Source organism: Drosophila nasuta, chromosome 3 (assembly GCF_023558535.2).
Source record: "Drosophila nasuta strain 15112-1781.00 chromosome 3, ASM2355853v1, whole genome shotgun sequence".
NCBI classification, from domain to species: Eukaryota; Metazoa; Arthropoda; class Insecta; order Diptera; family Drosophilidae; genus Drosophila; species Drosophila nasuta.
The window spans coordinates 10532015-10559367 of record NC_083457.1 but is presented as its reverse complement, the minus strand read 5'-3'; the positions used below and the strand labels follow the sequence as shown (position 1 = coordinate 10559367).

The 27353-nt window shown below is 39.6% G+C and overlaps 1 protein-coding gene across 1 annotated transcript; it reads left to right on the top strand.

Annotated features, from left to right (window-relative positions):
- Nucleotides 1-5844: 5844 nt before the first annotated feature.
- Nucleotides 5845-26254, top strand: LOC132788646 (dual specificity protein phosphatase Mpk3). Its single transcript, XM_060796152.1, has 5 exons — nucleotides 5845-7066; nucleotides 23516-23633; nucleotides 24560-24764; nucleotides 24831-24966; nucleotides 25025-26254. Exons 1-5 carry the CDS (start codon nucleotides 6646-6648, stop codon nucleotides 25522-25524), a joined length of 1380 nt encoding a protein of 459 aa, XP_060652135.1. The 5' UTR covers nucleotides 5845-6645; the 3' UTR covers nucleotides 25525-26254.
- The last annotated feature ends 1099 nt before the right edge of the window (nucleotides 26255-27353 follow it).

The following is a 27353-nucleotide window of genomic DNA, read 5'->3' as shown; positions in this document are numbered from 1 at the left end:
ACAACATCAACAACAACAGCAATAACAACAATTCACAATTGAAAATCAACTTGGAAAGTTCACATTTTGGTTTATTGATTCAATTGGCTGCAATTGGATGATTTTTTCTGTAGTTGTAGTCGCTGATGTTTTTTTTCTCCGTATTTGTATCAATTACAGTCACCCTAAAGCAGCTCAAAGCTCTCCACACATCGTCATCATCATCATCATCATCATCGCCATCGCCATCTTGCTCATTATTATCATCGCGTAAGATCTGCTCAATTCCCGCAATTAATTTGCCTCCCGCTTGACCCCAAAGGTCAAATACAGCCGCATTAACCTTCGTTAGCCCCTCACGGCCCCAATTGAGAAAAAGGCAGCACATTTTCATTTTCAGCTTAACGCTCTAGTTTAAAAATACATGCTCATCAAATGAAGAGGCTGCTGTTTGGAAAAACTTTGAAAACTTTAGATAAAGAAAATGCAATGCCAAAAAAATCAGTGCGAGGTTTCTTTGAGATACACGAAAAAAGTTAGGATTACAAGTAAATCGAGTAATAAACAATTTTATATGATACTTATGAAAATTGTAGTTTTTTCAAAAGGTACAAGAGAATTTCTGGGTATAGTAATCGAATTATTTTATTTGCAAGGAATGATCTGGCTTTAGTTCTAGTTCCTTTAAATTTCGCTATCTCTAGTCCCTTTTGAACTTACCTTTATTAGTTATTATCAAGAGAGAAATATTATATCTATAACTTCCCGTCATAAAAAGGATTTATTCTCTGCAAATAATACATTTGTTTTATGTTGTCGCAGAATTGAACTGATTTTATTTTCTATTCTATTTTCAGTTCTAGTTCTAGTTCTAGTTCTAGTTCTTTTCAATATCCTTAATGACTTATTATTTACCACTCATTACCGCAAAAAGCTTTAACTATAAATTCTCAAAATGTTAACCATCTCTTAGAACTAGTTCTTTTTATGTCTTTTGGAGGATTTAAATAGAATCCCATCTCACGACTGCGAGATAATTAAGTACACCTGTGCGATTAAATGATGTGCTTTCAGAGCATTTCAAGAACTGAATGAGCAGCCCGTCGTCGAATGACGTCAAAAGGATTTTTGGTTTTTTAGCGTAGGTGTCTTAGGAACAGCACGTGGAGAACAGAAACAGTTGTTGGCTGCTGGATGGGATGACTGGATGACTGGTAAGCTGAGTCACACGCTACGCCAACCTGCAACGGACGGCAGAAGAACGAACTCAACAGACACGGAATAAAGCGAATTCGACTGTGAAGCACTCTTTGAAGAAACTTTTGCAATTGTTCAAACGAAAGTTTCTGAAAAAGCAAATAGAGGCTATACATAGTTTATCTTAAGTATTTAGCTTTCTATCAAAAGATATGATAACATAGATCCTTGGATAGGATTTGCTATAAAAAAAACCAACATTTATGATATCCCTGTTAAGCTACTCATTTATAGGAACTACTTACTGCAAGTTTCAGAATAAGTTTAGGAAGAAAATATGATCTAATTCTTATAATCTAGGAGATATCATAAGATATGGTAGATACATTTGTAACAGGGGAAAAAGGCATTACTAAATAGAAAATGTTGAATGAAAGTTTATGAATAGATTGGAGTGATAATTTAGCTATTGTGAACAAAATCTTCAGTCTAAAGCTCTAGCTTTTGTAATCTAGGATAAATTCCTAGATATGCTATATGCTTCAACAGGCTTCACTAAAATTACGTATACGCAAATTAAGTATACTAAATAATAAAGTAAATTTACTATTTATTTCTTTACCTCACCACCAACTGATTACGCTCTTTTATCCATCCGATGGCGTATGTCAAACGTGTTGAGGCATTGTATTTAGCAAACAGATGCGTTACTCAGTCAGTCAGTCAGTCATTCAGCATGGTCAGGTTCGCTGTGTTTGTTTCATATCAATCGCCAGTTTCGGCGGTCAAGCAGCTGCAAGCTGTGTGACGTCACCAGATCACACACAACATTTAAACAATCTCCAGCAGCCTCAACAGCTCCAACAGCCTCCAGTCAAACCGTCAAATGCTTTTGATCGTCGATCGCCAATCGTCGATTGCCAGTCTGACCGACTGGCGCCCACAAACATCCGCCGCATGAATCAGTTTCAGATTCCGATTCAGTTTCATTTTCTGTGCGCTCTTTTCGATTTTGGACGACTCGGCGTAGAGTCAGAGATACTAATACTATACTTACTTACGACTACAGCCAGAGTTACAACTACAGTCAGTCTCTGTCTCTGTGGGTTGCACTGGCCTGGAATGCTGCGGATCAGACCGGAAGTATGCCAGTTTACGACATGATATAACCATGCGAACCCGATGCATATGTAAACATATTATCTCAATGTATTTTTGAGTATGAGTGTGCGAGGGGCAGTTCTTAATCCCTTTGGCGTTGCTTTAGGTCAGTAACTTTGACGATAGTGCGACTAAGCGTTGAGACAAATGTTGATAAAGCGAGAATTCCACGAATAAACCGAGTAAATTGAAAACGAAAGCTTGGGGAAGAGACAGAGGCAAAGAATACTTAGGACGAGTCGAGATAAACAATACTATAATTAGTCACTGGCTGATTAATGTTGGAATTTAAGAACAGACAGTGTAATGACAAAGAAATGAATCTTCTTCTCTGAGTATTATGAGTATTAAAGATTTACCATAAAATATATACTTTAGCATATGAATCATGTTTAGACAAGAAATATATATATATGATACGCAATTAATTTATTAACCACATATTTAAAATAATGTAAAGTAATTACGTTTTTATACTTTCTTCAACTTTTCTTAAAGTCAATCACAAAACAATAGAATTCTATTGGAAAGTTTTGTACGTCAATCTTAGTTTATTTCCATTGAAGTAAGAAATTGTTATTGAACTAGAAAATACTTTATGCATATGTTGTTATAATTTCAGCTCAAATACTTATGAAGCGGAATTTTTTGTTCTCAGAAATATTACTTCGAGATGCAACTAAATTTAGATATTGTATATGAGATTGGTCATTGATTCGTTTCGCTTTCGTTTCGGACTGAAGAACATTCCGCGAAAGACTTTCGAGTTCCCAGAATTACCCGCATAGCACCAACTGTATTTCTATATTATTGCTCAAATCAATTCATCAGGTATCTAACCTTTATATATCTTAAAGTAACTCACCCAAGTGACAGTTAACTTCTAAGTTTATTCACTTACTAATAGATAAACCATGCAATTCAGTCAGTCAGTCATTATAGATAAACCATTCTGTTAAGTCATTGTCCGCTTTTTGTCTATTTCATAAAATCAAATCACTTTCGGGCAATTAAAGTTCACTTCTCCGTTTCCTTTTTTTTCAGCTTAGTTGAGGTGACTCAGTGCTCCACTGTGCATTAGTCAGCTACCTGCTAAAAAACAACTATGCTATGCAGTTAGATTGGCTTATCTGGGGACTGTTTGGGGCACGTCAATAGACGCACCCATCGGGCTATCAAGCTATATAGTTGGCTCCCAACCTGACCTTGTGGGCGTCGGGCGTCAAGGCCACGCCGTCAACAGAGTCGTCGACAGAGGAGTCGACTGTCGACTGTTGGCTGCACTTTGATGTTGCCAGGTCGCGTAATTTTCACCGCAGGGCTTACCTAATTTTCAATTTTCTCTCAACTTGGCCAAGTCCCACGCATTTTCATGCGCGCACCCCCGCGCTTCTATTTCCAGGCGTGTCAGGCGCAATCCTGAGGGTCTTTCAAACTCCCCCACCCCGCAACTCGAGATACGGTTGCGAGAATCGCGTGGGTTTCGCATAGATTACGAGAGTGAGACGGAGAGTGAGGAAGAACGAAGAGGGGCGGCGAGGTTGGGACTGCTTAACTGTATTTGCCTTTGCGTGGGACTTTCATTCATGAAAATTTCTGTTTCAAGTCACACATTTGCAGCTGTCGTCGTCGTCGTCGACGTCGTCGAGTACATAAAAAGCACGTTGTGCTCTCCACACACGCACACACACCCATACGTGCATGCATACGTGTGTGAGTGTGTGCGTGTGTATATAAGCTTGGGCCACAAGTTCGCAGTGCCGTTATGCCCCCCTCCCCACTCAATCCACAACATAATTTTTGCGCTTGCGCTTTGCGCTGAGTTTCCGTTTTTGTGGGGTTCGTTCGGTCTGTCACTTGGGGCACTTTTTGGAGAAATTTTCTGCACGCGCATAGGCATATCCTTGAAATTCTTGTGCTTGGCTTGTGTGTGTGTGTGCTTTGTAGTTGTTGTTGTTGTTGCTGTTGCTCTTGGTGCTTTTTGCAAATATCAGGGTCACGGTTATAAATTTAAACATTCTGCTAGTCTCCAAAAACGACCCTGCTGCCAGCAATGTCCTTGCGAACTTCGTATTCGTATTCCTATTTATGTGTTTGGGTGTGTGTGTGTGTGTGTGCGTCTGTGTGTGTGCGAGTTCGTTGACGGTTTCCAACTTCATTGATGAGTTTTGGGTGCAAGTCGTTCCACTTCGCACTCAACACAACTCGATACACTTGAAAGCCGCACTTCCCGCCCCGCTCAACATTTGCCTAGTTGAGCTTCCACTGAGTTGCTCTCCAGTTACTCCCCCTCCTCCTTACACATTGGCATCAGTTGTTTCGCATTCATAAGCACTCGTTGAAGTGTAGACTAAGCACATAGGTATGTATGCGTACATACAAGCGTATATATATATTCACCTATGTATATAGTATTTACATTATGTACGAATACATGTACATATTGCACACACTGTCATATATCAGGCTGCTAGTTTGCTGCGAACTCAATGAATCAACACACGCATTCAACGCATACCAATGCACAAAAATATCAATGAACTTTACACAAACTTGTGAGCGTGCTATGCGCACATGCAAGATTTCTGCTATTGTGGGAGCGCGAGAGCAAGACAGAGAAAAAGAGAGTGTGTCTGCGTGTGTGTGTCAGTGTGTGCGAGAGATGTGAGAGAGGTGAGCAGCGCTCGCAATGAGGCAGCTTGGAAATTTATTGATGCCAAATAGCGCATTAAGTAAAAGCAATCAATAAAGTCTTGCAGTAATAAATTGCTGTCTGCAGATAGAAATTTCTTCATGAAATGACTTAATCACAAATGTATACTAGTCGATAACACTGCTACGCATTACAATACTAAACTCTTCCATTAACTTTCCTAGTGGGCGCAATGTGCACGCTCACCTTCTGAAAATCTCTTGTTCTCTCTTAATGCGTCTGTATGTGGGTGCTGCTGTTGCAGGCTTTCGATTGGGGTTGAGTGTTGGCACAGTAGGAATTTTCAACTTTATATTCAAAACACAACAAATATTTATTGAAACAACAATTGTACTATACAAATAAAAATATATTTAATTTAAATAAAAATTTAAATATTATATTCATTAATTTGTTCACCTGCGAAACGTTTTCGCCGTGGAATATCTAATGTCGCATTTCAGCACATTTTCCATGCTGACATTACCTGCTGGGCTATCGGGGCGCAGTGTTTACGCTCTCAGGTTCTTTAACAGAGCCGACAAGTATACGATGTTGAGTTTAACACGTCGATAACAGCACTTGCTGAGTACAACAGTATGAAAACACCTTAAGATGAGCAGCAGAACAGCAGCACACATACATACATATGCACCATACATAAGAAATAATTTGCAGTGAGGTAGCTGCCGCATAAATGCTCAGCGCTAGAGTGAGATAACATACGAACGCAATAACAGCAGATGAGAGCAGTCGTTTAACAGCGGTGCAGCTAACAGAAGCCTGTTCGTTCGACTAGCGCTGTAAACCATTTTTTCATTCCTTCAGCGTATCTGTATCTTGTCGCTTGTGGCGCGCTCGCACGTTGTTCGTTGTGTCGGTCAGTGCGCGTTTTTTTAGGCTCTGTTTATTTCATTTGCTCAACATACACCACACATACAGTTACAGCGATACATACACGGTAGTGATTTGGCGGGCTAGTGTGCGTGTGAATGTGTGTGAGAGCCTACAACAAAACATAATAAATACAAAAAAGAAGCGAAACGAACGAAAAAGAATTGGAGTGCGATACAAAAACACAGTGTAAACTTAAACAACTAATGCCAAATAAACAAATGCAATTCTAATACTATATTTAACCAAAAGCCGAGTGAAAACCCTACACACCAAATAAAAAAAAGTTGCTGGAAAAGATTTAATTGTAAAAAACGAAAAGAAAAAATTGTGTTTCGTTTGCTTGCTTGCGTTTGCGTGCGCGTGTGTGTATGTGTGTTGTGTGTATGTTTGTATGCGAGTGAGAAGCACAACACAAAAAGGAAAGCAAAGCAGAAGCAGCAGAAATACACAAAAAAAAATAAAATGTGCGCCTGGCAGCAGCCGCAGCAGATGATGTAAACTTTTTTTGTTGTAAGCAAAAGTTGTAAAGTTTGTGAAAAAGTTACCCAAAAAACACAAAAACAAAGACTAGAAACACTTGAGAGTGGAGACCGGAGAGCGGAGAGTTAAAGTCAACAATCGCAGTCGAAGTTGAAGTCAAGTCGCGTAGAGTTTTTGAGTTTATTGTTGTTGTGAGTGGAGAGTATTTGGTGTGCTGAAGAAAAAAAAAAGCTTTCAAGATGCCGGAAACCGAATACGAGTACTGCACCAAAGAGTGGCTCCAATCAGAGCTGAGAACCAGCTACGATGCCAAGGAGCTGATCATACTCGACTGTCGCGGCTCTCAAGAGTACAGCGAGTCGCACATTCGCAGCGCTGTTAACTTTAGCATACCGAGCATAATGTTACGACGCTTTGCCGCAGGCAAGATCGATTTGGCCTCCACAATCAAATCGCCCGAGCTTAAGGTTCGCATACAGATGGGCTACAACGTCAGTCTCTTTATACTCTACAACGATGTCGGCGTCTCTGGCTACCAATCGCAACAACAACAGCCTCAAGATGTTGCCGGTGCAATGTTTGGCAATGGCAACGATGCAACAATCAATGTGCTCCATCGTCGACTCAAACAGGACGGATGTCGCGTGGTGGCGCTGCAAGGTAAGTTCATAAATCATAGAGGGAAAACCACTTGGAATTCTTGTTGTACGATGTGTGTTGAAATTCCTGAGCCCAAGTCTCAAGTATTTTTCAGCAATAAATAAAATATACAAATACAAATTGCCCCGTTAAACAATAGCAAACGAAAATATTTATTTATTTTCTGGTTTCTTTTTTTTTTGTTGGCCTTACGCATTTCTGTTTTATTTTTGTTGCGGCATTTTTAGCACGAAATCAAAACAAATGAGAAATGCTAAACAACAAATCATAATATGCCATAAATAAACACACACTCGCTGCTCGGTATTTTATGCATTATTATTATTAAAAATGTTATTATTAGTCGAACGAACACTTATGAAATGTTTATTGAGGAAAAACCGAGAGAGCGCGAGAGACATGAGAGATCTTTTTCAGATCTATAAGGTGTATGGGCTGCTGATAAGCGTAGCGCCAGGTCTATGAATAGATTAATGACATAGACAGTCAGTCGGTTAGTCGGTCGGTCAGTCGATCAGTCAGACAGCCAGCTAACCAGACAACCAGACAGACGAGTACTATAAAATGATCTTCAAATAGCTTACTCAAATACTTAAGAGTCTAGGAACATTTTAGCGGCGCCTATAAATTAATTTGACGCTTTGAACTTGTTTGGGTGCCGGAATTTTTTGTTCACTCTCTGAATTGATTTCACCAGAAAATGCATGCTAGCGGCATGCTAGATAGTGTAGATTATCAGGTGTATTAAAAGGGAACTAATTCTAGAAGAAATTGACAAATTGCTAAGCTGGCAGTTTCACGAATAAAATAAAAAGCTGAGAGCTGATTAGAAATTTGGAAAAGTGCTAATCTCACTGCCGTCAAACAAAAAGTGAATATCATTGAAAAACGTTTTTATACTGCTTTTAATCGAAAGAAACTAATGCTTGCGATAGAATTTTAAATTAAAAGGCGTTTCTCTGAGAAAAATGTGTCTTTAATCTTAAGTTTAGCACATCTTCAGAAAAGCATATTGGATGTATCTTTAAAGAGTCGTTAATCTACTGCCATAAAATCTCGAGTTCTTCAATAAATATGCTTTTTATATTTATTCATTTTTAAAGTTGTCTCAGTTAACGCTCAAGCCCTTCTATGCTTTCAAGCCGCATAAATCGCTAGAGAAAATCCATTATATCCATTTTAAATATGTGTGTGTCTATATGTATTAGAAGGAATATATAATTATCTGGCTGCTGCTGCTGCTTCTGCTTCTACTGTCGACCGACTCTGGCTTCATATTTATTTTTATCACTTCAATTTCCGCTCGCTTACAAGCGCCCCAATGCGTATGTTTGTGTGTGTGTGTGTGTGTGTGTATGTTGTGCTGTTTGTTGTTGTTGCTCCCCTTCCGTTCGCAGCTGTCTGTGCTGCGCCCTCTGCTCCTTTGCCCCCTCCCGTTCATAGGCCGAAAAAAAAGCTTCCCGTAGCTGACGTACGCACGTTCCATTCAGCGTGCTAATATCGCAAATTGACAATAGGGCGTCAAGCAATGGACCGGCTCTAGAGTCTTCCCCCCTCCCCACCTTCTCTCCGCCAAAACTTTGCTTTTTTATTTACACGTTTCCAAAATAGAACTCTCCCAAAAAGAAAAAGGCAGCAAATTAGCATAACATAAGGTCGCAATGACGTCAAGGAGCCACAGAGCCTAGAACTGAGCCGCTGATCCTTATGCTCTACCTGCAACAGCAGCACACCGGTAATTAGCCAAAAAGGGACGCGCGAAAGAGATTTTTATGACTGGAATTTCCCGGGGACTAACCCGAGAGTTTCCAAAAAGGAAATGTGAAATTTCTGGCACCTTGTTTGAGGCACCATAAAAACATAAAAAGGATGCTTCAAGTGGCCGGCCATTGTTGCAAATCCGTTGCACTTAATGATGGCGTCGTCGCATTGTTCCGTTGACCATTTTCCGTGTATTTCATTCTCATTTTTCATTTGGTATATAACTACATAAATGTACATACATACTAGCTATACATACATTTGTGTATATACATAGGTAGGTAGATGATAAGAAGCATTCTATTGCAAACCAATTCACATTCACATTCCCATTCTCATTCCCGGTTCCGAAAGTTGGCTTATCTTATCGTTCGGGGGGGTCGGAGTTGGGTTCGGGAAGTCGCAGTGTTGACTCTCCACATTTTTTTCTCATTCTGTGAATGCAAATGGTAAATCGCAATATACAATATGAACAATACAATATATCTTACATACACATATATGTATGTTTGTATGTTAGTTTGGCCTTGATGTATCTATGGCTGGAATGTGATAATGAATTGCAGGAATTGACGGCACGCAATCGATATGGATAATAATCGTGGCAATGCGATTAGTAACCTTTGTCTAAAGAGTTTTAGCGACAGCGTCAACTTGAATTAAAGGACAGTCAAAGATACAAATGTATCTGTATCTTGTCTCCCTTTGTGACAGCCCAAAAAGGCGCTGGCCAAGTTGGCAACACAAAGCTTGCCACAAGCCGCCACAGTTCGGCAGCTCGCTTACTCTCTCACTCTCTCAGGCCGCTAATTAACCTTGAAATTTAATCAAGTCGGGCAATTATGCGGCTCTCTTGTGTGCTTCTGTCTTTCCGTTTGTCTGTTGCAGGCTGAGGCAGGGCTTGTGGCAACGACTGTGGCAGGATTGTACGCAGCAGCAGCAGCAAGTTTATTAAGGCAGTCCGGATGCATTATGCACATTGATGCTGCTGATGCGAAATTTATTTTAATTAAATGCCACTTTGTATGCATTTCTCAGAATTAAAACAATTAAGATATGGGGGCAAGTGGCACAGTTATGCCAAAGAGACAACAGAGCGACAGAGAGAGAGGGAGAGGCAGAGAGTGAGAGAGAGTGCACACAATGTGCAGTGCACACAGACAGTAATCGTTGAGTTGAGTTTCATAAACTAAGCGCTTCCGTTGCACGAAATTTAATTCAATTAGATTTAGCAAAGTTTCAAACCCATCGCATGATCAACACTCATTCTCTCTTTCACTCTCTGTCGCTCTCTGCGCTGACCCTAGCAAACGTAAAGTCAACGAACGATGCGTTGCGGTCGACTTCGATGCCGACGCCGACGCCAACGACGGCTATGGCGACGTCGCCACTGCTGCCACTTTTATTGGGGAGTTGGAAGTTGAGTTCAAATTATAGACACAGGCCAATGTCTGTCGGGAGAACTCGTCTGGTTCTGGTTCTCTTCTTTTTTTTTTTCGTTTTTGTCTGTATGTGTGTGTGTGTTTTCTGCTTCTTTTTTTATAGCCAGGCGGATACAAAGCTGCTCCACTGTTCCACGAGTCAGACTCTGTCTGTGCGTTGCTGCGTCTGCGACTTTGCTGCATCGTCGACCCTTTTATAGAAATGCTTGGCTGCCTGGCTGCGCATGCTCTGCTGCTGCTGTGACTGCGACTGCAACTGCAACTGCGACGTCGCGTTGTCGCCATAAAAACCAAGTCTGTGGTATGCATTTCCACGCGTCGCAACGCCGCATTCGCATTTTCCCAACTTGCCAACAGCTCTCCTCTACATATTTGTCGACTTGCTGCAGCATTGGAGAGTTGTTTGCCTCATTTGTGGACAACTTGCTTTAATTTTGTTTTTGGGCCTAAACAATTTTCACAAGTTTTCTTTCTGCTTGCGCCTCGATTTCTTTCCACAACACAACACAACCCAACACGTGGCATCTTCTCACAAGCCAAAGCGGCAACAGCACGTTTGTGTATTCATATCTCTGTGGCCAAGGCCGAAGCTTGCCTCATTACAATTTGATGATAATTCATCAGACGATGCTGCGCTTGTTCTCGTTCTCGCTCTCCCCTAAAAGCTCCTACAACAGTTTGCAACTCGCCTGCCTTCACCGAAAAAAAACGCAAACGCATTTGGCTACATATCAATGCATAGCTGAGTTTTTTTTCGGCTGAATTTGAATTGCATTCAGAGTGAGAGAAAGAGAGAGAGAGAGAGAGTGTAGTGTAGTCAAACAGTAGTGCGCAAACAGTTGCAGTCTGAAAATTGCATTTCTTATTCAGCGACATTTTCATGTGTCATACCAGTTGCCAAAATTGAATTTGGCCAACCCTAGAATTTAATGCGAGAGAGATCATTCACAAAAATAATAAAACACTTGAGTTTCGGCTTAATCATCACACTGTGCACACAGGTTTCGGCGTTGACACCAACACCAACAGCAACAACAATAACAACCACAATGCTGCTGCTGCCCACATGCAAAGTGGACATACTGAGACAGACAGAGACGAACAGACAGACACAGCATCACTTTACGTTGGCGTCTTATACAGCAATCTCACACTCTCGCACACACGTTGTCATGAAGGTAGTCGAAAAGAAAAAAAATCATTTGACAACATTGGACAGCTGGAACGGAAGTTAGTTAGTTGGAGATAGTTGGTTGGGTTTTTGGTTTTGTTGGTCTGTCGGTTTGTTGGTCGAAATACTCTCGGCCTACGGCTGCTGCTTAGACAGACAGACAATAACAACAGCAACAAGATTTTTGTCGCTGGATTTGGGTCAAAGTTTGTGTGGGTTTTAATTAAGCAGCCGCCTAACGGCGAGACCCACATTGACTTGCTTCAGAGCCGCCACCTGCGATAGCGGAGGCTGTGTAATCGACCGACCGCCACACGCACACACTCTTACGGCAAACAGTGTGTGCAAATATTTGCAAAATAAAAAATATTGACGGCAAAAGACGACGAGGCGACTGACTTCCGGTCAAAAGCACAAAAGTACGCAAAAAAGAAGTGCGAGGGCGTGTTGGGGTATTTTGTAGTGTTGCATACCTCAGCGTTCCTCGCATGACTTCAGCGGAAGTTCCAGGGCGTTGCTGTTGTTGTTGTTGCTGTCGCTGTTGTTGCTGTTGCACATCGCATAAACACAAAAGCGCAGAATGGGGGAAGAGTCAAAGAGTCGAGGAATCAGTGGCGCATTGCGAAATACAAACGATGACGACGTCGACGACGATATTTGACTCTGGTCCTCTCCCTCCCACTTATGCTGCTGCCTATCCCTATTCCAAGCAACTCGCCTGCCTTGGCGGGGGAGCCGACGAACGCGTAAATTGTTGTTGTATTCTTGGAATTAGCAAACAAAGTAAAAAAAGAAAAAAAAAACAATATAAAGCGAAGACAAGAACGATTGAATTTGCTATGCTTGTGCTGCGGCGCAAAAAAGGAGCAAGACAAACACACACACACATACAAACATACACATGTATGTATGTACGATTGTGTGAAAAGGCGGCATCGAAATGAAATGGAGCTGAAAGTTGTTGTTGTTGTAGACGTCGCTGTGCGCTTGCATGCATAAATCTACAGTAATAACAGCAGCAAGCGAAGGCAACCACAACAGCAGCAACAACAACGACAACATGAACGAACGCATTTCATCAAAGTGCAAATTAGCAGCGGATTCCAAACGAGACAGCAGCAGCTACCAGAAGAAGAAGAAGTGGAAGCAGAAGATGGAGCAAAAGGGTACGAGTGCGAGTGTGTGTGTGTGTGAATGGGACAGCAACAGAGCGACAATGATTCTGTTTGTTAGTTTTTTTAATGCAAGTTGTATTTTGTGGTATGCGTGTTCTGTGCGTGCGTGTGTGCGTGGTTCGTGTCTCTGCTTAAGGCAAGCGATGAATGCAGCTTTGAGCTGAGCTCTTCTTCTTCTTGTTAGTAGACGCTCAAATGAATGGGGAAAAAATGGGTGAGATCTGTAACGGGAATTGTAGCCAAGAGGGAAAGAAAAGACGACGGAGAGAGAGAGAGAGAGAGTGTGTGTGTGCCATAATAAATGCAGAATACTCGTCTTGTAACGTGTGCAAACCTACGATCCACACGTGAATATATCGATAATTAATTGTATTTTTTCTGTGGTCTAAACATTACCAATCATAGATTTCCTTTTCTATCTTGAGGTGGCTTGGTTTTTGTGTGTGCACAGTCGAACGTTCAATATCTGTACATTCCATTCTATATTACTCCCCGCTGATATTTTGCTGCTTCTGTTCGATGCTTTCGCACACAAACACAAACGCTCAAACTTCTCACTCTCTCTTTGCTTTGCTCATTCTGCTTCGTGGTACGCATCCAATGACATTGCTGTTGCCCCCTTGACAGTTGCCATCCTGTTGCGTCGCCCATTCCTCCTCCCCCGCATAACATCTCCTGCTGTGCTGCTTTTCTCTGCATGTTGGGAGCAGCTCGAAAGGCAACCGAAAATATTGTCCCTAAACTTTTGAAAATTTATATTTTATTGAAATTTATCGTAACGCATTTTTTGTTGGGCTCAAGTTAACTTTATGAGAATGCAAACGATGGAACTTTAAACTAATGGAATTCAGAACGGAAATTTCAAAAACTAGCTGAATTATGTGAAGCAAATGTTGAGGAAACCAAAAACCACTAGAGAAATAGCTTATTTGCATTATACAGAGTAATGTTGGAATTTAATGAGAAACTTACTTTTCAAACTAATAATGCACTGCTTGAAATATGCGTAGATAACAATGGAATTTCATTTATTAGGAGCGTAAAGAATGGATTGGAATCTTATTCAAGAGTATTGCTAAGTGCTGCGTTCGTTTCTTTAGAAGCTTTAACAGCCTTCGACGGAATTCAGCTGAGTTGCTTTGGTCCTTTGTTGCACATTCGTTGCTCAATTCATGTTTTCATCTGCCTCGAATGCAATATTTATAAATGCTGCCCCCCTCCCCTCTCCTGACTGCTGTTTTACTGCTTTTGCTGTCTTCTGCTTCTTCGTGTTCTCGTTCCTCTTCGTGTTGTTGTTGTGTGCTTTTGCCATTTCATTTCGAAATGAAATTCTGGGCACGTTGCTCAATGGCGGCGCATTCTGAGTAAATGACGATGGTTGGAAATGCTACTGTGTATGCCCTGCTTCTTCCTCTTCATGTTCTTGTTCTTGTTATTATTATTGTTGTTGCTGTTGTTGTTGTTTTGCCCTTTGTTATGCATTAGTCCGTGAACTGTAAAGCCTTGCAACTATTTCCCGACAAAGGGAGAACGTTTACAGGGTATCTGAAAGTCGTACATTGTCGTTGTTTGCATAACTGGCGCGTGGGGCACTCAGCAACGGAAATGTCCGAACGGAAAATCAATAAATTTGATATAAAATGCGACTCCAACTTTCTGGCATTTCCTTCTCACTCTCTTTCGCATGCTCTTTCTCTGTCTCGCTTTTTGCTACTGCACTTGTTGCATGCCCCGGGCGAGGCAACGAGGCGAGAGCTAATCCATCTGCAATTATCGTAGCAACAGCAACAGGAAGCTGCACATTAAACTTGACCCCATTTGCCAATCTCCACCAGCCCCAATCACCACTTACTGCCGAAAACATTCGGAAACTCACACACACACACACACTGAGATACAGATACATTTGCAGATGCAGATACAGATTTACTGCTGTAGATACAACGTTTAACAGTTACAGCTACAGATGCTCGCTCTCTCTCTCTCTCTCTCTCGCTGTGAGAGATACGAACAGAGTTTCAATTATCCGGGATTTTATGCTCTCTCTCTCTCTCTCTCTTCCTTTCCCTCTCTTTCCTGCTAGCTCAACTACATTTTTTTGTATCATTTCGGCACTGTAAAGTTGGTGTGCGTGAATTTGCGTGGGCGTCGGGTTGGAGGGCGCAACGTTGCCAAATTTCATGCAATTACAAAATTATACATAATTAATTAATAATGTGCGGCAGCTTTCAGAACGCACAGCCAAAAAGCCAGCTAGCTAGCTAGCTAGCCAAGGCAAAAAGGTCCCGCAGGACGTTCTCGACTAATACCTCGAAAGCTGCTCCGTGTTATTTATAGCTGCTCAAAGGCCAGGACCTACATAGAGAGAGATAGACCCGACGACCTCCCTGTCTCCCTTCCTTCTATTGGTATAAGCTGCGTGGGGATACCCACCAAAAAATAGGTCCTTTTTGCTTATTTACATTTTGATTGATTGGCTTACGCAGTTTGACATTTTGGCCAGAATAACACGCCGAACCGCAGCAGCCACGAGATGAGCAACAACAACAACAACAGTAACAAACAGAAACCCCCTCAAATATTGCGTATACGACAAAGACATAAAAAAAAAAACAAGAAAAAATAGAAAAACAAAAGCAATATAAACTCTGTCATTAGTCTTAAATGTTTTGGGTCTATCGTTGATGGTTGGAGGTTTTTATGCTAACGTGCTTTAATTGTTTGGCAAACGCCGAAAGATATTTGCTTATGCGACGCAGTAAACTCGCTCTTGATATGCCATCAAAAGAACTCGATGGCAATTTAAGCCAACTGGGAAATATTAAATGAAGCGAAAGTTTCGCTAGAAATAAAGCAAATTGGGATTGGTTGTAATTTAAGTCTATGATTGGTTGGCATAGCAAAAATTAGATGACGTCAAGTAGAAAAAGGATTCATTTATATTATCTATGTGGTATTTGAATGCTCAGAAATCAATAGCTAAGAGTTGCGAGTAATCAAATTTTAGTAAAAATTCTCAGAAATAGATGACACGACTTTTTAGTTTAAGAATTTTAGAAAACTATTTTCTAGGAAGAATTTATTCACAAGCAATTTAATAAATTTTGCTATTTAAGTTTAAAGATAACTAATTTTTTAAATTAGTTAATATATCATTATAGTTGGATAATTTAGTAGCATTCTTTTCCTCAATTATACTTAAAGTTCTCTCGCAGCTTTTGTCGCTACTGTTTGCCGCTTCTCACACTTGCAACGTGACTGTGGCACAGCGATTAGCATGTGCAGCAATGTAGAACGAGTGGTTGACTAGTTAAGAGGCTGTGCAACAGATCGACTGACCAACTGACGAGCGGCATTTTAGCATCTCAGCTGCTCAGCTTTGCCAATGCGGAAGCCATCGCAGTTTGCTGGAAATTATGTCGAACGTCCGCTTGCTGTCAGCTTTAAAGCTCACCTCGCATTCTCTCTCTCTCTCTTTCTCTCGTTTTGACAGTTGCTGTGTGCAAATTGCATTAAATTGACTAAAAATGTGGCAACGAATTCAATTGAATGCATGAATGGCATGGAAATGGAATGAAAGACTCTAAAGACACACAAACACACACACACGCGGGGCCATGACTTTTTTCCTCATTTGTTATACACATGTATTTGTCGCATTTGTTGTGTTTGTATGTGTGTGTGTGCGTCTCATTTTCAATGCAAAATTGCCATTTAACAAATAGTTGCGTGCTAAGCTTTGTCCGTTATTCACAAAGTCGTCGTGCTGTCTCGCTTTGTCTCTCTGTCTCCGTTTCACTCTTCGTTGCCATTTTGCCTTTTATCTTTTGCTTTCTTTCACCATGTGCGCATAGTTTTTTCTTTCTTCTTTCGCTGCGCATTCATTCATAAAAAGCATTTTGGCATTTTGGGCGCCGCGTTCGACTTTGAAGGCAAGCAGCAGCAACCAGCAACAACAACATCGGCTTATGTAAAAGCAAACTCTCTTTCATTTTCAGCAATTATGTTTGTGTGCCAATGTTTTGTGTGTGTGTGTATGTGTGTGTGTATAACAGGTGTACACGCCCCAAAGTCCACCAACTGCAGCAGCAGCAGCAACAGCAGCAATATAAGCAAAAGCTGTGCGCCGGTTTTTGTCTATGCTAAAATTTGTACTCAGAGCTCAGAGCTGAGCTCTCGCTTTTGTGCCTTTGTCTCACTCTCGCTCTCTTTCTCTCTCTTCGCACCTCTCTCATTCCCAATAAATATTTTGGTGAGCGCGGGCGTTGCTTTATGTAGAATTTTGGTTACTTTTTTTCTGTTGTGCTATGCGCGTTTTGCTGCTGCTGCTGTTGCTGCTTCTGTTGTTTTTGTTGTTGCAAATACAATTTAAGCCACGTTCATTTTTGGTATTATGACCGTAGGTGGTTTCAGCGGCTTTGCTTGCTTGTTCTCCTTGTTGTCGTTGTGTTTATGTCGCGTGGGCGTTGTTGTCGTTGTCGCCGCTGCTGCTGCTGCTGGCTGCTGTTGTAACTGCCGACGTCGATGTCGTTACGTCAAGTGCTCAAACAGTGGAATGGGATCCACATGCAATACACACACACACTGACACTCACACACTGCTTAATTGATGTGTGTGGGCAAAAGTTATCGCTTTGCGAATTTGGTGTTATCGCATTGCCAGTTTAATCGATAACCACAACTAGCGATGCACAGACGTCAAATTTGCTATCGAAATGCAATTCGTTCGAAATAATTGATGATGTGATACATTTACTCCCATTTGCATTGTTGTGGTCTCTGCTTCAGTGGAATTTCCACATACATTCTGAAACTGTTTCAAATGGAATAATGGCCGCTTGGCATGCCCAAAGTATATAGAGTGTATTAATGGTTTTATGCCATGCATGAGCAGAAGCCATGGAATCCGCCGCTAAATGCATTCCAAATAGTTTTCGTTTTCGATAATGCCTCTTTTGCTGTTTAGCTACGCATTTGCTCTGTTTGTCATAAGGATTTGTTTGTGGATACCACACACATACACTCACACATACACACACACACTTGCATATGAACGAGGAATAAAATCAATATTACGCATACGCCATGTGTGTGGCCATGGCGGCGTTCTGTTTGTTGAGCACGCTTCCGCCTATGCGTTCATGCATATGCCACCCCAAAGCCAACACTCCTCCCAGCCCCCTCCCCGCTCCGCCTTGTGCTCCCCTCAGTCACTCACTCACTCGATCATAGCAAATGCAGTCAGCCATGTGTTGCACAATGGCGCGTACTATAAATATATATACGTGTATATAGATGTATATAGCGATACATAAGAAGCAAGTATATAGCACGGCTGGCTCCATGCTCCATGAATGAAACAGCCGACAAACGGCGAACATCGCCTGCAGTTCAATGCTATTTGTCAATGAGTCACACAGAGAGTCTCGAGTCTCGAGTCTGGCGGTCTCAGAACTCAGAATGGGGCATCATACAGCAACAACAACAACACTCGACAGATAATCGGGCGATATGCACACATGTATTTGTCGTACAAAAAACATATATACTCGCATATATATAAAAAAAAAGTGTACAAAAAATACGGAGAAGCGCAAAGAAACAACCCGAAATGGCCCCATTTTGTTTACATTTCCACAGACGCCCCAAATTTTCCAGCGTTGGCTGTGCTTATTTTTGGAGCAACATTTTTTTTAGCTGCCCGCCGTATAAACAAATGGGAAATGCAAGAGGGCGGGCTGCGGGGGAGGTTTAAAAAATATGGAAAAGCGAAAGGCAAAACCATATTAATGACGCTGCCACTTCCGCCTTTGATGAGAATTTATTTAATGCATTGCACAACAAAAAGTTGTTGAGTTAACTTTGCGTTTTCTTCGAGGGCTTTTCCCTCGTTGCCTTTGACTTTTTCCTTTTTTTTTTGCCATTTGTCAGCAGCGCGCATGTAAAATTAATTTGTTAAGAAATTGCCACACAATGTTTTTATGTGTTGCTCTCCTTTTTTTTGGTTTTTACTTCGCCCACCGCAATCAGTTGACATTTTAAATAGTCAAGTTGATTGATTACAGCCTCATTGATTGATTGATTGAGTGGCAAGCGAAAGAATATTAGAATGCACAGCCAAAGTTAATTGGCAACACCATCAGCATTGAAGCATCAGCTGAAGCAAAAACTATGCACAAAATATTGTTGACAAAATTAAAAAGAAAAGCAATTTCAAAGGTCGCCATCTCTTATCGTCATTCACATTCACAATGAATGAATGCGAATGAATATTCGCAAGTGTTTTATCACACAGTCAGCACACCATATAAGTCTACCTCTGCTGTTTCAACATATATTATATCTGCTATATAGTATCTCTCTAAGTATACAGTTTTGTGTTGTCGCATTCGCTGTGTATTGTTTCATTGATGAGTTCACACAATAAACAGCAACAGCAGCAACAACAATAATGACAAGAGCACTGTGGAAACGACCTTCAAAACGTGAAAAATGTAAACTTGAAAAAAAAAAAAAAAATAAAGATAAATAAATAACACTAACAATTTGTGAGCTGCGCGAGAAGCGCAAACTACTTAAAATACATACATATTGCCTATTTATTGTCATTGTGTCTATTGTGGGCTTTAAAACCGGATTTCAGCTTGACAGTGTGTGTCCCCCCTCTCCCTCACTCCTCTCTCCACCACTCTTCTCTCACTTGGTTTCTAACCTCACTCTGCTTACAACTCCAAAAGTCTCCCACCCATGGCTAGTTGTTTGAGTTCGAGTTTGTTTTTTTTGTGTTTTTTGGTTTTGGAATATTTTCAGCCACCGCCCACGGGATGTGCTTGTCATGCTAAGCGCAAAATTTGGATTATTTATTTATTAAGGCAATAACAATAACAACAACAGCAACTACAACAAACACACTTCCAAATAACATTATAAATAATACATGGCAGTTTTTACAACTGGCGAAAAAGTCGCCGTCGTCGCCGTCGTCGTCGTCGCAGTTCGTTCGCTTTTTCCATAACATATTCTCGCGAGAGAGTGCGACAGAGACTGACATATGCAGTTAGATTGAGAGAGCGAGAGAGTGAACGAGATAGCGAGGGAATCGTGTCTTTTTTCCATTCATTGTTTTCGCTGCGACGCTGCTGCTTTTGCTGCTGCTGCTGCTGTTGCCATTTATTTGTTTGTTTGTTTATAATTTTTATCGCTTTTATTTTATTTCATTTGATTTTATTTTTACTTTTTTTTTTGTTGTCTCTGCCTTATCTACCGCGCCTGTTTATTTGTCCATCTGCCCGTCTGTCTGTCTGTGAGTTAAAAAATACAAAAATAACAAAATGAGCAAGAACACGTCCAGTTTGCTGAGCTTTTACTGCGTCTGCTCGACTGTCAAGTGCGAAGCACTCAATAAATGTGCAAAAATTTGGGAGTCAGAAGAGTAGCCTAAAGTTTTTAAACAATAAGTTGAATGTATTATTATTTATTGTTTAAGTTTTTCAAATTCTTTTGCACTCTATTTACAATATATTTAAGAATGATGCCATAGTTTAAAAAATTAATAGTGAATTCTGTAATATAAAATATCGAATTCCAACTATTCCTGAACTTAAGTGAAGCAGTGAAATTGATTTATAAAAATATTTTGATTTAAATATAGTTTACTCACTTTTTCGAATGTTGGGTTTATTTTATATACAATAAATTTATGAAAAAATGTCAAAAATGTTAATAATATTTTTTTACTTATAATGTCAATTTTCAATATTTCTTTCACTTTTCTGAAAAAACTGAAATTTCTTTTCAAACATTTTAAATATAACCATTTAAGTTTTGAAAATTTAAGAAAAAGTGCGTTATTTAATGAATTTTAGTACAAAATATCAAAATTGGAATTAATTTCCAAACATTTTACATTTGTAGTTTTAACAATTTTACATTCTATTCACAACAAACTCAAGAAGGGCGTAAATCTATTTTGTAGGATAAAAATTTACATTTTTAATTATTTTTGAACTTAAACATTTACTACTTGTTGTTCATAGTTAAGAATTCATTGCAATGTTATTTGTGGCATATGAATTTTGGCATAGAATATCAAACTACAAATCTTTTTCGATCTTAACTATTGACTGCCTCAATATGCCCGTTTGCAAAGAGTTGTCTACAAGGTGCAAAAACGTGAGTTAAGTAACTTTTAGCTCACTTTGCTTGTGGCTTAACTTGAGCACCCAGCACACACACATACATGCACACGCATATGTAATACGCCCACGCACACACACTCAGAGCATTGAAGCGCTATTCATTCACATTTGCCTAGTTATTAGTCCCCAATGGGCTCTCTCTCTCTCTCTCTTTCTCTTTCGCTCTCAACGGATATGACGTAGGCGCAATATTGTCGCGTAAACAGTTAGACAAGCGGTCGCTCGACTTAAGTTTCATACACTTTTCTATTTGGATGAGGGGGTTTTTTTCATTGTGCTATGTTTTGGATCGTAGTTTCTGCCCAATTGGGTGGTCAGGCTAATTAATTTGCCTACTCGCAATTGGCCTGCGGTCAGGTTTCACTTCCCCCTCCACCTCCTCCTCCCAGGCGGATGACGCACTGTGTATGTGTGTGTGTGTGCGTTGCAGTCGCAATCGTTTTGTGGAACAACCTTCATCCGTTCGGTTGAACTGAAGCAGACTGCCGGACACGTACAACGAACGTCCGTTGCGACTCCCCAAAAACAGGAAGCGCAACACGCGCAAATTATGCCAAAACAACAATTGAAAATCAAATAAATTTCTATTTATAAAAACAATTTCTATTGTCAAATGCTGCGCCGGAGAGTTCGCCACATGTGGGTAGAAAGCCAGCCTCAAATTAAGCTCGAAAATAACTTGAAACAACAACAAAAAACACATGCATATATTTCAACTGTAGCTGACTAAGTTTAGCCGATTTTAGCATGCGGGAAGCTTTTGCTGAAAACAATGAATGTAATGTAGTTCCAATGAATTATCAACTTAGTAATATTGTTTATGGCATGCTTCTGGGGTCGCCGCGCTTAAGTAATTGCAATTTCCCGCTAAAAGGCGTTAACTGCAAATCAATAAGCTCAGTAGGTTACATAAATGCAGTATTAAGCTATAGTATATGTTATATACTATGATGTTGCTAATATACTAAGTTATAAATTTAATATAAGTGTCAAACATTTAAATTTCAGCATTTAAAGAATGTAATTGAAATGAACACCAAAATTTCAAATAGTATTTGCATTAAAATGCTAAACACAGTTAAGAATCGGTATTTAAAGAATACTAAAGAAATACCGAAAACATCTTATTTAATTGAAAACTGAAAGTTTAAAGTGTAATTCAATTAAAATACTGAAAATACTAGTTTTTCAGTATTTTAAGATACTGAACAGAGTTGTGAATCGGTATTTAAAGAATACTACATATATAGAATTGGTATTTAAAGAATACTGAAATTTAATTTAACTCAAATTTAAAATTGAAACCATATATGATAATTTTATTGAAAACTTATAGTTTGAAAATACTGAAAATATTTATAACTTCCTCCATATGGAACATACTTTATTTTCGAGCTTAATGTGAAGAGTTCTTCAACTACCTTCAGACTTTAGACACGACCTTATCCGTTCTCAGAACTGACAGCGCTTTGGCTCATCGATTAAATGTCCAAAATTGGAAATATCCCATTTTCTATTAAAGCCACTTCAGTCGCATTCAATTTTCATATGTAGACGAAGTTCCATCCTTACGTCGCTCTCCGCGTTTTGTGTCCTGTTCATGTCAATCGGTTTATTTGCATTTTGAAATGGGCTACAAAACAGACAGAGAGAGAGAGAGAGAGTGGAGAGAGCGGGAGGGAAGCTGGTCTGTGTAATACAATTTTCCACTATTTTCTGTTGCAACGGAAATTGCCATCAAATGCAGTTTTGAGTTTTCCAATAGCCCTTGGATCGCTCTTCTACTTCTGTTGCTTCTGATGTTGATGCTGATTTTGTTTCTTGGAGTACTCTGGACACTTGTGCGGGTCGAGAAATTGCTTCTCCCCACTTACATTTTACCTGCTGCAAGTTTGCCCGCATATTCGGCAAGGCGTTGAACACGTATACAACCCGTTGACCCAACCCCTGCTTGCTCTTTCTTATTACTGCTGTTGTTTTTATTATTGTGTACTGTGTGTGAGTGTGAGTGTGTGTTGGCTTTTCCCAGTACTGTGCTGTGCTGTTTGCTCAATTTCAAATGCGGAATCGCATTTATTATGCGCCAAGTAGGAAATTGTAAGCTTCCGTTTTGTGTTATGACAATTCGCAGCGAGTCATCATACTTGTAGCTGCTGGCTGGCTGGATGGATGGATGGATGAATAGATACTCATACTCATATTCGTAGTTTGTGTGCCGGCTTATGCGATACTTGTGCATAAATATAGAAACAGCATTTCCGTTTTGCCGCGATTTTCCTTTTCTCTCTCTCTCTTTGTCTGTCTGTCTTTCTCTGGTCTCGTATGGCGGCCACTTCCGTTTCTAATTGAAAGTCGTTGCGTCTTTCTTTTTATGAATGAGCCGCACAAACTGCAAGAATTTCACGCACGCTTCACAGCAACACATTCATGGGAGGTGGTAGAAAGAAGGGGGAAAAGGGGAGTGGCTGCTGTAGGTGTTGTCTTACCCATAGACCAAAAGGCCACACTTGGCCAAGCATAACGAAATATTTTTCAAGCGAACAAAAAACATAACAAAACAAAAAACGAAACACAAACTTACCGCATAGTTCAAAAGTAAACTTAACCTGCGTATCTATATCTGTATCTGTATCTCTCTCAGTATCTATATCTGTATCTAATGTTTCATATGTATCTCAATTTTTTTCGGTGTGTGCTTGCAGAAGGCTTCTCTAGTTTTCATCAAGCATTTCCGGAATGGTGTGAAGACGACAACCAGGCGCACAGCAAAGAAATGGAATCTAGTCGCAACACACAAGCCGATCAATTGATGGGTCTGAGGTAAGTTTTTCGATGACATAATATTTGAAACTAACTTGATATTATTTAGGGACACATAATTGATGTTAGAAATATTTTAAAAGAATACTTTCTTCTTTTAGTTATTCAATTATAATAATTGGTAATCCGTTCATTATTATTTTCTTTTTAAATCAACATTAATTAGACATCATTGAAGATTGTTTCCTACAAAAGTCTGAAGGCCTTAATCCTTCTGGCTCATCTCATTGCAATAGGGAATTATATTGGTTATTCCAATAAAATAATAATATTTCCTAAATAGCAAGTAGTGCCAACATGCACTGAAGTTTTTAAAACATAAAGGAAACATATTGAGTCACTTAAGACCAAAATTTATAATTTAAAGATTACAATTTTAAAAACTCTTTCGCAAAGTTAGTCGCCAGAATTTCAATGATGTTTGCTATTTTTAAATCTCAATGTCTGCTTAAAGCAATAGTTAATTAGCGATAGAATTATTATTGTTTGGTTTCGTTTTCGCTGTATCTTCTTCAGCTTCTTTTAAAGCAGATACATTTTTAAGTAGAGATAGCTTCTTCTTCTTCTTTATCGCTCGATTTATCTGTTCAAAAAGTATTAAGTAAATATGCTAATTATTTTAACATTAGTTCTTCACTAGTAATTTTCTATTACTACTTTCAACTTTTAAATGTGATCAACTTATTTACAATAATTGTAAATAAACTTTTACTATTATAATTTCAAAAATTTTCATCACATTACATAGTAAATTAATTATTACCAAAGCAGCAGCCAATAGTTTTATTTATTTATTAAATACTTAACTCTTAATGCAACATAAAGAAGCTTATTTATTTGAATAGAGTGTTCGCTCTTATTTTTCTGACTGTTCCACATTTATGCCAACAATTTATAACCTTCTTTCTTTACAACTTTGTTTTCAGATCGCTACGCATTTCCACGCCACATTCCGATTCGGCATGTAGCAGCTCCGGCGAATCCTCGGACTGCGAAAGCACCACACATCATCATCATCACCATCATCATCATAATTTCAATGAGGTGCCCGTTGAAATAGTGCCCGGCCTGTTTCTGGGCAACGCCTCGCACAGCTGTGACTCGAATGCTTTGCAAAAGTACAACATTAAAGTAAGTTCAAAGATGATAAATTATAAATAAAACAATTGCTAATCATATTTCGTTTCACTTTTGCAGTATGTGCTGAATGTGACACCCGATTTGCCGAATGAGTTTGAGCAGTTGGGCGTCATAAAGTATCTACAAATACCCATAACTGATCACTATTCCCAGGATGTGGCCATGCATTTTCCAGCCGCCATACAGTTTATAGGTAAGTAAACAGATATTTTCTTTTTTAATTCATTTCTAATATGTGTTCGTTTTTGCAGAGGAAGCTCGTCGTGCCAATTCGGCAGTGCTGGTTCACTGCCTGGCGGGCGTGTCGCGCTCGGTGACGGTGACGCTCGCCTATTTGATGCACACCCGGGCGCTCAGTTTGAACGATGCATTCATGCTGGTGCGGGCACGCAAACCGGACGTATCGCCCAACTTCCATTTCATGCATCAGCTGCAGTCCTTTGAGAGCCAATTGCGTCTCAGTTCCTGCTCCGACGGTCAGGCCATGGACGAGGGCGGCAGTCCGTCGGCGGCGTCAACGGCCAGCTGCTCTTCGGCCACAACGTTGAGTGCCAATCCCAGCCTAGTTGCTGCCGCCCGCTGCGGTCGCTCGGGCTCGAAATTCTCATGCAATTGCATTGCAGCCGACTGCAAGTGTATGCAAACGGGCGGATTTATGGCCGCACATTTGGCCAAGGCAACGGGCGTGTCACCAGATTCGGGCATTGAGTTCGATCGCTGGACGCCAGCATCGGATACGGAACTCAAATGAGATCAGCTTGTGGGGAAGAGTTTTGTGCTGCCACCCAGTAGTAATAGTAGTTGTAGTCATCATCAATGTCAGGACTCGCCAACAACAATAATTGCGACCAGTTCGCCGCCGCCGGGCAATGCGGACAACATGTCGCCGGCCAGCACCACCAGCTCCTCCACGTCCACAACAACCACAGCCGAGGCTGTTTCGGTGGTTGAGCTGGTGCCAGTCAACGTCCTCGAGGATGGCCGCAAGAGCAAGTGCGAAGAGCAGGGATCGGCTTAAATCCAGTCTAATCACACAAAAACAAACACAAAACAGAAAACAAAGCAAAACTCTTTTTCCAACTTTGGTTGTCCAACACAAACACAAACAAACACACACACACACGCATACATATGAAGCATAAAAAATAATCTAAAATAACTATAAATATAAGATATAATTTCTAGTTAAGTCTAACGCAAGAAAAAACAAAAATGAATTAAGAAATAGTCTCGCAGTAATTTGCAAATGGAAAATAATTCAAACACACACAACCACTAAAAGAATATATGAAATATATTTATATATAATATATCTACATACATATACAAATATATATATATATATATACATATACTGTAATACCTTATGTACATGTTTGTAATTAACTCCTAAGCCAAGTCAAAACAAGTTGAATATGGAATAATATTAATATAATAAATGAATAATACAAAAAGAGAAAATACACAAAACAGAAACAGAATTATGAAATCGCGTTATTTATAAAGTTTAAACTTTACAAAACTGTTTTTAGGCGCATAGTTTTTTTTTAATTTTACTAAATAAATGTGTAATTGTTATATACAAAAGAAACGAAAACAATTTGATTAAGAAAACCATTTATATATATATATATATATTCTATGATATAAATATATGGAAAAGCCAAGTCATATAAATGTAAAAATGATACACACAAAAGTTGAAGTTGCAAGCAGATTATTAAATACTAAAAATGCGAAATAAACAACAAAACGATGAAGCAGATATTTATTATTATTTTGAGCAACGCAAAAAACAAAAAGAAGATGAAAATGTCAGAAACACGACCTCGGGGGACTGACGAAGATTGGAGGCAGAGCATAAAAGAGAAACTTAAAATTGAATATAACTAAACAAAAAAAAAAAGCCTCAAGGCGCGCCTAATTAACGGTTTGTTCGTCTTGTTTGTTTTTTTTTCTTTTGCAAAATTTAATTTTTGTCTAGCTAATAAGAGTTTTAACGAAGACAAAAAAAAACAGAAACAAATTGAAAAATATATTCTAAAAAACGAACGTTGAAACGTGCAAAGATTGAGATGATTAAGATGAAGAAGAAAAAGGCAAGTCCTTGATGAATGTTGGTACAAAAATTTATCAGGTGTCGTCATCACGAATAACAATGGTTCATAAGGTGACCATTCAAAAAGAAAACAAAAATAAATTAATGAAAGAAAATGTAAAATACAAAGCAGAAATATTTCGAAAAAAAGGCTGTGCGCAAAAGAAAATATTACAAAAATGGGGAAGAAACAAACATTCATTCAATAGAAACGAAATCTATTGAAACGAACGAAAATAAGTACCGAAAAGTTGAAGATTAAATTGTAGAACTAAAGTTCGGCAAGGCGTCGAGCTTGGCAAAGCAGAGACTTGGCTCGAAGAGACTAAGAACATTTGACTATGGAAGATCAAGAGATGGAATAACAAATCGGGAGTTGAATTTGATAATGTTTGTACAGATTTTATAGTGGAGGAGAAGGTGATCACAGATGAGGAGTCAGATGATCACAGTGCAGTACATTCGATAAACTTGTGATGGTA